The 12,111-nt window shown below is 36.0% G+C and overlaps 1 protein-coding gene and 1 non-coding gene across 4 annotated transcripts; both read left to right on the top strand.

Moving 5' to 3' along the window:
- Positions 1-2,367: 2,367 nt before the first annotated feature.
- On the top strand, positions 2,368-6,794 carry LOC127800343 (glutathione S-transferase T3-like). Of its 3 annotated transcripts, none has more exons than XM_052334911.1 (3): positions 2,368-2,663; positions 5,672-6,028; positions 6,114-6,794. In XM_052334911.1, exons 2-3 carry the CDS (start codon positions 5,771-5,773, stop codon positions 6,693-6,695), a joined length of 840 nt encoding a protein of 279 aa, XP_052190871.1. In that variant the 5' UTR covers positions 2,368-2,663; positions 5,672-5,770; the 3' UTR covers positions 6,696-6,794. The 3 variants fall into 3 exon arrangements, with proteins under 3 accessions (XP_052190871.1, XP_052190870.1, XP_052190869.1); XM_052334910.1 differs by having other exon boundaries at positions 5,593-6,028; XM_052334909.1 differs by having other exon boundaries at positions 5,564-6,028.
- LOC127800833 (U6 spliceosomal RNA) lies at positions 2,380-2,482 on the top strand. Its single transcript, XR_008022862.1, has one exon. It is a non-coding gene; the product is annotated as a U6 spliceosomal RNA (small nuclear RNA).
- Positions 6,795-12,111: the final 5,317 nt, after the last annotated feature.

Genomic DNA, 12,111 nt, shown 5'->3' with positions numbered 1-12,111 from the left:
AATTAGTTATGATTTTTCTTGTAAGGCTTGTTTAAATAGTTTGAATTGAAACACGACTATGCATCAATTTCAGTTTGCTTTAATGAGTTGTTGAAAATTGTAGATGGCACGAAAAATTTTAAGAAAATCTCACATGATGGAAAAGGAAGTCTAGTTTCTAAAAAATATGGCCTCGCTATTATTTGAATTTTATAGAAAGAAATATGTCCATTTTAGTAATAACTACATGGTACAATCAGTCGATCAAACCAGTTGATTTTGAGTTAAACTCAAGAGGGTCAAATCTTCATGAAATAAAATGAAATTTGGATATGTTAGTAGCCTGTTAAGTAATCTTTGCAATAGAGTATGGATGGTATAAAAAACAAAGATTTGATAACTAAAATAATTAAAATATAGATGTGTGTCATAACAACAATATAATTGTGAACGATCAAATTCTTGAAATTTCTTAAGAGGTTAAGTGATGTCCTTTAGAGTTGGTATTTCTACAAAATGTCGATTTATGAATTTTTTACATGATGGCTTGAATAATTTAAAAATTAAAAATTAGATAGAAGTTTGGGAAGTACTTGTCCCACATGAGCCACATGCAGGGTTGGCTCAAGGGTTGGTGGGGCCCTAGGTGGTAGTCTAACGGTCTACAGTCAAGAGCAAGTAGCTGCATAACAAGCGATCCACTTCCTCCATCTCTTGCGGGTCGTAGTCTCGTTTTGCTTCTGTGTGAATTATGAACAACTATGGGGGCGAGTGACGACAAAGGCAAGGATAAGGAAGATAAGGAGGAGAGCCATGGCAAAGAGGTAGGGTGTCGAGGTGAGGAGGGACTGCTTGTTCCAATAGGTATCGATGAAGTCAGCCAAGACACCATGATGATGGTAAGGCTAATGAAGACGATAGGCCACTGGAGCCAGTGGAGGCACTTGTTGTCCAACTTGGAGGCCAGCTAGATCCCAAAGGCGATGATGCGGATGGAGCATAGGAAAGCTATGAAGTTCAGCACCGACGTGATGTTGCTTACTCTTATGGCTCCGCTATGCAACCTAGTTCCACATTCAAATATGAGAAATAAGTATTATCATTTTGTTAAGTTGTCTACTAGTTTGTTAAGTTGAGGCAACTGACAATATTAAACTGATAAGGAACATTTTTCCTTTCAACATATAAAGGAGCTTGTCTTTGTGAAGGCTGCAACAATGACATATTATACATGGAATATCATTGTAGTGATGAGTAACCCTATCTTGCAAGATTAAAGCTTGTGGTGTTTGTGTTGATTGAGTAAGCTTCTCAATTGAAATTTGCAGTGAAAAACAAAGAGAAATCACCAGAAAAGGTTTTCCTTATGCTTGACATGTACATGACAATCTCGAAAAATTGGTCTAATTAAGTCCACTTCTCATTTGCAGGGCCGACTCAAGACATAGGCCACTGACGCCTATGCCTAGGGCCCCCAATTGCCCCCCTCCCTCCCCTCTCCGAAAAAAAAAAAATTGGGGGCCTCTAAAAAATACAGCACCTCAACTTCTCTCAAAAAAATTTATTATCGTCTAGGGCTCCACTGGACCTTGGGCCGGCACTGCTCATTTGAATCTGTCTCCATCTTACTATCATAAGCCATCACTGCCAGTTAGGCTTGGAGAATCTCTTTCTCTCCTCGGCAATTACAATAAATACTCTGTCAAAACTTCTCATCTATTTTCTGTTCCAGCTGGCAAAGTCATCCTTACGAATGTTCTTGCAACTGCTCTCTTACATTTAAGTTAATACAAATATATGTACAGTTGTAACCAAAATATAAGAGAAGAAGAAAAGGCACAGGGAAGAAAGAAAACTAAAAGGATTAGAGAAGTTGGACAAAAGTTGAATTTAGTTTTTGAGTGCATCTTTGTTATATATGTACATATATCGACTTAATTCAGGTCATCTTTTATTGATTTGTTCTTAGCCTTGGTTTGAATGCTCTCAATTAAACTTTACTTAGATCATAATGCAGGATTAGATAATAATAACCTTAATCTGCTTGTTATTTTTTTTTTTTTACTTATTTATTAAAATTTAAATATTAATTTAATTATCGAATATTATCCCCGAATACAAAAGCTCCGTGTTTATTTAAATTGAACAAATAATGCCTCAAATTTCAAGTGTTAACCAGATCAAACTTTATTTCATTTAGGGCTATAGTCTTAACCGAATCAAATCAAGTAACTTAATCAAATTGCTTCCAATGAGCTGCTAAAGTTAATGCTTCAACGGCGTCGTTTTCTACCCTTCGGGGGAACGAAACTCAAGTAACTCGTTCTGTTTTCTATCCCACATCGTTGAGATAACAAGATTGCGACTGGTTTATAGATGTCGGGAGAAGGAAGAAGGTCTGTCCCTTCGGGGACATCCGATAAAATTGGAACGATACAGAGAAGATTAGCATGGCCCCTGCGCAAGGATGACACGCACAAATCGAGAAATGGTCCAAATTTTTTTCCTCTTTGTCCCCGTCGATTCACGAACTAGGTTATTTTTTTTCCCTCTTTGTCCCCATCGATCCACGAACTAGGTTCCTTCTTGCTTTTCGTTTGCGAGTGGGATCGCTGTGTCGATTCGATTGGAGTTCACCCTCTGTGCTATTTGATCGTTAAGGAGGCGTCGGGAAAGCTTTTCAGGTAATTTCATATCCGAAGTTGTTTCGATATTTGAAGGTTGCTTTGATAGAAGCGCTTAATAATTCACTCAAGCTCCAGAAATCGACCATAAGTTATAGCTTCATGGAATTGTTGTATTTATTTCTTCGAAGAAATATGTTATTATTTGAAAAGATAGTCAATTTCTTCCGATTATGCTGTTGTTGGCGTTGAATAGCTTCTTTCTTAACAAAGAATCAGTAATGGAGAATTCCCCCCGTGAATTTTAGTTGTGTTTCTTCGTTTTGGTATCACGTTACTATAAACAATAATCAGTCTTAACTGTTTATTTAGTAAAAGGCGAAAGAATAGTTCGCTCTGTGCTGTTTATAACCTATTATTACTAGATTTAAATCTTAATTTTTTGATTTTTGTTTGATTATGAGTTCGATAACACAATTATCAAAGCATCATAATTCTACCTTGGCTCTCTCCCTCTCTCTCTCTCTCGCAGAAGCAATGTGGTATTCATATAGATGATTCATGTTTTTCTATAGCTGGAAAAATTTTTGTGGTTGTTATTTTGATTTGGCAGATACTGTGAACCTAACCAGATGTTAATGCATACTTCTCTACATTGAGTTGCATGTATACTGTTAATGATAATGGGGGCTAGATCAGTAAAGTTGCTTTACAGGCTAGTGGTGAAGTTTAACACACCCACATTGAAAGCTACAAGTAGCATCACTTGCAATTTGTGCTTAGTTTTTCATGTGGCTTTGCATATCAAGCATCGTCTTGTCTTTGAAAGTAAGAGATGTTGGCAACTGTTTATCCTGGCATGAACAGAACATGTGCCTATAGTGCTTATTCCTACTCAATCGGTGATGATCTCACCACAACCGCAAGTTTATCTATTGGTGCTTAACTAATATAATATAGTTTAAGAACTTAACAACAGCAACTATGAGAAGTTTTTATCCCGTTAGGTGGGGGTCGACTATATGAATTCTAGATCCCCAATCATATGCTTAAGAACTTAATAAATCAAAAAATAATGACATGAAAAAGTAAAGACAGATTTTCCAAGAACATAATTGTAGGAGAGCATGCATTATGAAGCTTAAATCCAAACCCCAGATTGTTTATCCTTCTTTCTTGGATTTTCTTGTAGCCAGCATGAGTTTGACAGATAAAGTTTTTAATGCTTTGAATGGCATTGATTTGAATAGAGATGTACAATTTAAATCAAGAGTCCAGCAAATTCATTCTAGTATTTGGTTTATTGGATCTTTTGTAGCCAGTATGAGTCTTACATAGAAAGTTGTTAATACTTCCGAGTTGTAATGATTTGAATTGTAAGACAGATGACCTACCTAAGACAAAAGTATAGCTAGTTTATTATGGTGTTTTATGTCTTCATTACTGTTATATTATTCAATATATCCATCACCTAGTAGATATGTCTCCAGTTCTTGGGTGCAAAAGGTGAAATCCCTCACCTTAAAGGCCCCCAACACATTGCCCCACACACGTGGGAGGGGTTAATCATGGAACACGGCGGCTCCCAAGGTAGGAGGCATAGTGCATAGTGCCCACAAGAAATCACCCCCACAAGAGGATGAAATTCCCATATTGCGGCTGCCATGACTCGAACCTGCATCCTTGGGTGCAATCTTCTACCATGTAAAACATCCGTGCTATGCCCGTGGGGGTGATATGTCTCCAGTTCTGCGTTATCAAATGAGAGTTCAGAAACCTCAGAGTCCCTCGACATCATGACGTGAATCAAAACTGTTTCCCACTATGTCTATCCTGCATCTTAGTATCCCCTTGGTATGAAGGGGTCCTCCTTGATAGAAGATGGAGATGGGATTGGATTGGATGAATCTGAATAGAAGTTTAAAATTGCATTATGACCCTGTCTCACTCGCCGAATGCTTAGTATACAAACTGCAACACAGAACATTCAACCCCAATAAGATGCAGGTATTACGACGACAACACTTGATAACTTGCTACAAACTTGTAAAAGCAATGTCTCCTTTCTAGAGAGCCTCAAGGGTGATTACCTCTTGGAGATGCATTGCAAACATACAGTGGCAGATGTGTTGAATGATACGTAGAGGAGCTTAAGGGACTTAAAAACGTTCCAACAGCAGCCTCTTATAGAATCTTCAAATCACTCTATTCATCATGTAATTAGTCATTTATGCTTTTGCATTCATCTTCCCAGTGAATATATGGTTTACCCTTTCCTTTCACTTAAGTTAAGAGGGTGTTGTTGGTAATTTAAATTGATCAGTTCAGCAGTGAGTTTTGGGGGTTCTAACATTGACTCTACTGCAAGGGTGTTTATGAAACACTTTTAATTGTTGATTCTCAAAGTGATCCTTCCTGCACCGCACCCTTGCAATTGTACTACAGTGTTGTCTCATACAATTCCTGAAATAATGGATTCTTTACAAGTGAGAATGAGCTTCTAACTGACTTTATTATTATTATTATTATTATTATATTGAATTAGGTGAGAATCCTTGCTAGAAGAGTCGCAAAAGCCTTGGGTTTGTGTATTTGATTTTGGGAAATTTTATACTGATTTGTGTATTTGAAATAGTAGTTATTGGATTAAGAAATTGGTAACAAATTGATTTGCGCTTGTGATTATTGATTATGTGTATGTGATTATTGATTTGTGTTTTATTTGATATGTCTTTGCTAAACAAAAGGCAATTGTTTTGACTATTCTTTGTTGCTCTTTGTGTTTTTTTCTGATTTGTGTCTTTTAGCATATTTGGTCTATTGGTGTATTGTTGTTGTGTTTAATTTGAATTGGGTTTGAGTATTGATTTAACTAAATTTGTTCTTATTATTATTCTTATTTTTTTTTTGTGATTTTGGTTTTTGTAATTAATAAGAGTGTTGATTCAATATCTCTGTAGTTTTTTTTTGTTTGTGATTTTTTATGTAGGTTGACCAATTGCCTTTTGTTTGTGATGGAGGGGGATAATAATGAATATTGCTACTCAAATTTGCTTAGCGATGATCAGAATATTCAAGACAAGTATGCGAATGTGGCAACCACTCCATGTCAACCTAAGTCATCCCAAGTTAGCACTCGAAGAAATATACGAACAAAAAATTTCTCAATGCAAGAGGATTTGATGCTCGTGTCAGCATGGTTAAATATTAGTATGGATGCTATATACGGTAATGATCAAACGAAACAAAGGTATTGGGAAAGGGTTCATGCCTATTTCCATCAATATAAAGATTTTGAATCTGATCGAAGTCCTAACTCGTTGATGCATCGTTGGTCTACAATCCAACTTGCTGTTAGCAAATTTCAAGTATATTATAGCCAAATAGATGGCAGAAATCAAAGTGAAACAACAGAACTAGATAAGGTAAATTCACTCGTTATCCTTTTGTTGTTAATTATTAATATCATATTGATAGTCATTGTTATTGACATTGTTTTTAACTTATTAGATTTCTCAAGCAATGGAGATGTACAGGAGCCTACAAAAGTCTACTTTCACATTTCTGCATTGTTGGCATGAGTTGCGACATGCACCGAAATTTTGCTCAACTTCGTCGAAGAAAAAATCAAAAATTTCTCAAAATGAAAGTCCAGCAACATCATCACCATCTACACCTGATTCGGTGAACTTGCTTGATATTGATGTTCGAAGCAATGAACCTTCATTGGAACGACCAATAGGAGATGCTGCAAAAGAATGTGGAAGAAAAGATAAATCCAAGGTAATAGAAGCTTCTGATGAGGAGATAAAAAACATGTTGACAGAAATGACTGAAAAGAGAATGCAGTCCAAAATGATATTAATTGAACAAGCGAATGAGATGTTAAGGTTGAAAAGAGAGAAGGTAGAACTAGCTAGGGAGAAGATAGAATTAGAAAGAAGAAAGGAAGAGCGAGAACAAATGATTTATGAAGAAAGAATTATTGGTATTGATATTAGTGAGATGGATGAACTTCAAGCTGAATATTACAAATCTCTCAAGCTCGAAATTATTCAGAAAAGACGAAATACAAGGTTTCCAGATTTGTAAATGGATGATGGGTTTTCTTTTTTTTCCTGAATGTATTAATGTATGAGAGTTAGGATTAAGTGAACTTGATATTTATGTTCGCTTGATTTTGTTTTAATCTAGTTGTTGTTGTGTTTAGTATTGATGGTTATTTTTTATGAGTGTTGACTTGGGATTAACTATTTTTGTTTAATACAATAAAAAACAAGTACATTAATCTATTTCAATTTGATTGTTTACTATACAATTCCTACCAATGCTCTATAAGATTATTTTGGAGTTGAATATGAGTTTTTTTTTCTTGAATTTGATGGTAAACCTGTATAAACTCTATAATTTCATTTCTACAATTGTAAGACAATTCAATTGTTGGAGTGCTAGCAACCGTATCAAAGTTGAAATCCATATATGTAACATCTCGCATTGAGCGATAAGAAGGATCGAATAAATTTACCCTGATGGGCCTACGTGAACTTCCCAGGGATCACCCATCATTGAGCTACCATAGCTCAAACACGCTTAACCCGGGAGTTCTTTATTTACATTTAGGGTAAAATGTATTCAGTTGGTGTTGTTTTTTTTCTTACTCTCCTCAATATATACTAGCTTCTTTAGGGTCCATTCTTGAATCTGACATTGGGCTCTCAAGGTATTATAATAATCTTCATGAATTGTATTACGTTCATCTTCAACTATCATATTGTGCAATATTATATAGGCTGTCATTATATCTTTGAGTGTTTCAACATCCAAAAAACGTGATGGTCCATGTACTATTGCAAATTGTGATTATAGGACTCCAAATGTTTGTTTGATGTCTTTTCTAGCATACTCTTGTTGTGCAGCAAAAAATTTCTTCTTATTCCCTTGAGGAGATAAAATGGTTTTGACAAAAGTAGGTCACGAGAGATATATTCATCAAGATAATATCTCATGGTATATTCATGTATGTTTTTTCTAGCCCAAAATGGTGGTCAGCTGGAGAGCTTGAGGCAACGATGAGTTTGACCACGACGATCTACATAGTAGGGGTGCAACTGCAAGCACTTTGACGCTCAAGTCAATGTGATTTAAGATGACAGAGTTTCTTTAAGCCTGAAAAGAACATACCTCGACTGGTGACAGGGCGGACTTATATGGGGGAGAGCCCAATCCCTACGTAGTTGTCAACCATTATGAGAGGATGAGGAGTTGAGGATCCTAACATTGCTAAGGATGAGGGCGAAGATGAAAGGTCGAGAATCTCGAGGCCGTTGAGGCCTGTTATGGGTGTGGTGATCTCGGATGGTATTGAAGGAATGATAATGTTGTTGAGTTGGCGTGAGCTGAGGTCGGGTCTAAAGATTGGGCCTGGTACTAGGTTATGGGCTTAACATCAAGCTGGGCTTCTTGTGGTTAGTACGGCACAATGTCCATTGATAATGTATTTTACTGCAAGATTGTGACTTTCTACCAATTCTAAGAATACATGAGATCTATCTAACACATTAATGTAGTTTAATGATCCCAGTAATCTAAAAAAGACATGCCATATCCACATATCATAGAATGCTACTGCTTCCAAAATAATGGTTGGTTCATAGACATGACATGTATGCATTCCATGCCTATAGCTAAGTAATTTCTCTACTCCCAATGCATATAATTAATGCTGCCCAACATTTTTAGAAACCTATGTTACACAGCAATGGTCATCAACTTTGGAATCTCAATATTATTTAGTTATTTCAAATATTACTCGCCAAATATTTCAACTAAAGCTTTCACAAATCTCTTTAAACTCTCTATTGTTGTACTTTCGCCAATATTGATATATTTATCCACAACATTTGTAGGTGATCCATATGCAAGCATCCTTAATGCAACTGTAACTTTTTGGAGTGATGATAATTTAGGTACTTCCACGGCATCAAATCTTTGAACAAAGTATTGATCATGTGATTTAATTGCTACTTGAATTTGTAGAAATAATGATCGACGCATATGAAACTTTTTACGAATATGTAGGGGAATTAACAAAATAATCACGATAAAATTTTTCATGACCTTCAACATTATTGCGATTGATGACATGGTGGTTCATCATGGATCCACTACGACGTGATACAAAGCTATGATTCGTAAATTGAAAATAGTGTTCAACTAAAGCTGTAGCAACAGTCTCCTCATCTTCATCGTCTTCAAGTTCTTCATGGATCATTCGAAATAACATACCTATGTTGTTGGACATGGTGACCAATGTGAGATTATTAAATATTGGTGATGACAATTGGTGTTTTAGATTTGTTTTAATTTTTTTGACCAAATATATTATTTATTTATAAACTATTGGAATATATGGCTATTGGAATATAGCCATTGGAATATGACTCTTGTTGAAATTTTATTTTTAACATATTAAAATTTTAAACTTATTATTATGAAATTATTTCAAACAATTTTGTTAAATAATTGTATTTAAAAAATATTAGTAAATTAATTTTAAAATATATTAAATATTATTTAAAATTTAATACATTAATATTTATTATTAAATTATAAAATAAATATTAAATTTTTGTAGTAATGAAAATTATATGTAAAGTAAAATAAATAGAATTGAAATTTATTAATAAATAAATGAAATAAGAAGTCAAATAGAGAGAAAAATAGAGTGATTTGAGCAATTATAATTTTTGAGACAAAAAAAGAATAAAGAGTGAATTGTTTATAATATAATCGGGAGCATAACTGGAAACGTGGTTGGAAACAACTTTAGTGTGACCATCTCGATTATAGTATACACAATGCCCTTAACTATTTTTCCTTTCTTTTGATCTTGTGGTGAATGAGTGTAAGTACTAGAGGTAGAGTTTTTAGCAAACAATACAGAAGTATCCCCTTCATCAACAAAGGAGGAGGCAACATGCCTACGTGATTCCACTCTAAAATCATAGAATATGCCTTATTGACGCTAGGCAATGGATCAAGTAAGAGGATCTGATTTCGTATCTGATCATATCCATTGCATAGCCCCATTAGGAACTTCATCAACTTACTTTGATTGGTTAATTCTGCCGTGGCATTTGCTGCTCCACATGTGCAGGATGGCAGTCGTTCCAGGGCTGCAAGTTCATCCCACAACTTCTTGAGGAATTGTCTTGTGCAATAGAAGATATCTGTTGTTGGAGTTGATAAACCAAAGGGCCGTTACTTTCTCCAAATCGTTCTGCAATTTCATCCCAAAGCTCCTTCGAGGTGGTACTGTATAGGAAAGCCTTGACTAAACCCTTCAAGATGGTGTTCATGATCCAAGATTGCACCATATAATCATGGCGTTGCTAGAGTTTCGAACATTTCTGATCTTTCTTCAGGTATTTGAATTCGACCATCGATAAATCCGAGTTTATGTTTCGCTCCTAGAGCTATCCTCATTGCCCTAGACCATGATCAGTAATCTGTGTCATTGAGAGGAAAAGAAACTAGTAGGATACCTGAATGATCAGCACTATGCAATTGCATTGCATCTTCCACAACCGAAGTGGTACCTCTGTTGTTGATAATATCTTCAAAGCCTCTCCGCATTGTTGTTCATGCTGACAACAGTAACCACGATTCGTCAGCAACAAGGGAGAGAAACGAAGCTGGATGATGCAGCTGCCCGTGCGAAGAAAGATTAGCTCATGAGGAGCAGAATCAAGGCGTTGTCATTTTGCTTCGATACCATGAAGAAAACTTCAACAGAGAAGTGGAAGTAAAATCTTATTCAATCAAATCAGTATGTACAAGATCTTCTACTCTTATAATAAGAATGCTATACACAGAACCTAACTAACTGAACAGAAAATAAAGCAACTAACTGACAGAATTAACAAAGTAGTTGATTAGGTAATCTTGTTGAAGTCAGGTTTTTCTAGATACTCCCAAGTTAGATTAGAATATTTGTAATGATATTTGGCTGTGGAGGGTTAGTAAAAAGGAATGGATGTCCTTGTTTTATGGAAAGTTTTTTGTAAGGGCTGCTAAAGGGAAAGTTGTAATAGGTATGGCCCCTCCTTAAATCATGGGATTATGTCTTTTGTGTATATATATCAGCAAGTATCAATGAGGCATTATTAAGTTCTGAAAAACAGGAAAGTGTGCTCCTTCCTTTCTATGCTATAATTCTAACAAATGGTATCAGAGCTGTCTTCTTGAGGGATCTGTGAGGAAAATTCTGAGAGTGTTTGTGAGGTGAGAGATCAAACACTTGAGAGAGTGAGATGGCTTCCAGCAATTTCCTAGGGACGGGTCCTCCAATGTTTACAGGAGAAAATTATCACATATGGGTGATAAAGATGAAGGCATACCTCAAGGCTTTAAATTTGTGGGATGCAGTGGAAGTAGGAGCAGATCCTCCGCCTTTGCTGCCTAATCCAACAATGGCTCAGATTAAGAATCATGAAGAACAGAAAGCTAAACAACCAAAGGCTCTCACATGCATTCATTCAGCACTGTCAGATGTTATCTTCACCAGAATAATGACCTGTGAAAGTCCTAAGGAAGCATGGGAAAAGCTAAGATCAGAATTTGAAGGAAGTGACAGGGTAAGGGCTGTTAAACTCCTAACTTTAAAACGTGAATTTGAAATGCTAAGGATGAAAGAAGGTGAAACGGTGAAAGATTATTCTGCTAAGCTCATGGAGCTTGTAAATAAGATAAGGCTGTTTGGAGAGACTTATGAAGATAGTAAGGTGGTAGAAAAAATTCTAATCAGTTTGCCAGCAAGATTTGAGTCCAAGATTTCAGCCATTGAGGAATCTTGTGATCTCAAGACTTTAACAATTGCTGAGTTGATTAGTAAACTGCAAGCACAAGAGCAGAGAACAAGTATAAGGGAGGAAGAAGTATCTGAAGGGGCATTTCAAGCCAGGCATAAAGGGAAACAGCCTGCTAAAGACTCAAAACAGCCTACATCAAACAAAGGAGGTAAAGGAAAAGGTATTATGGGGTCCAAGGAATTTGGAAAAAATGGCAAGTTTCCACCGTGCAACACTTGTCAAAGGACCAATCATCTGGAGAAGGATTGTTGGTACAAAGGAAAACCTCAAATAGAATGCAGGTTTTGCAAAAAGCCTGGTCACATAGAAAGAAATTGTAGGGCCAAGCAAAGTCAATCTCAAGGTCAGTCCACACAACAAGCAAATTTTATAGATGAGCAGGAGAATGAATCTGCTAGTCTGTTTATGGCTTTCCAAGAAACACAAAACTCCTATAAGCAGACTTGGTTTATTGATAGTGGCTGCACTAGTCACATGTCCAAAGATGAGCAAATTTTTTCCAATTTAGATAGGTCTGTGAAGACAAGAGTAAAGCTTGGAAATGGACAGGTGGTTCAAGCAGAAGGAAAGGGTTCAGTGGCAGTAAACACTAAGCAAGGTACTAAATACATTCATGATGTGCTATTTATACCTTGTTT

Source organism: Diospyros lotus, chromosome 4 (assembly GCF_014633365.1).
Source record: "Diospyros lotus cultivar Yz01 chromosome 4, ASM1463336v1, whole genome shotgun sequence".
Taxonomy (NCBI): domain Eukaryota; kingdom Viridiplantae; phylum Streptophyta; class Magnoliopsida; order Ericales; family Ebenaceae; genus Diospyros; species Diospyros lotus.
The sequence above is the reverse complement of the archived record's forward strand: the minus strand, read 5'-3'. Positions and strand labels throughout refer to the sequence as shown.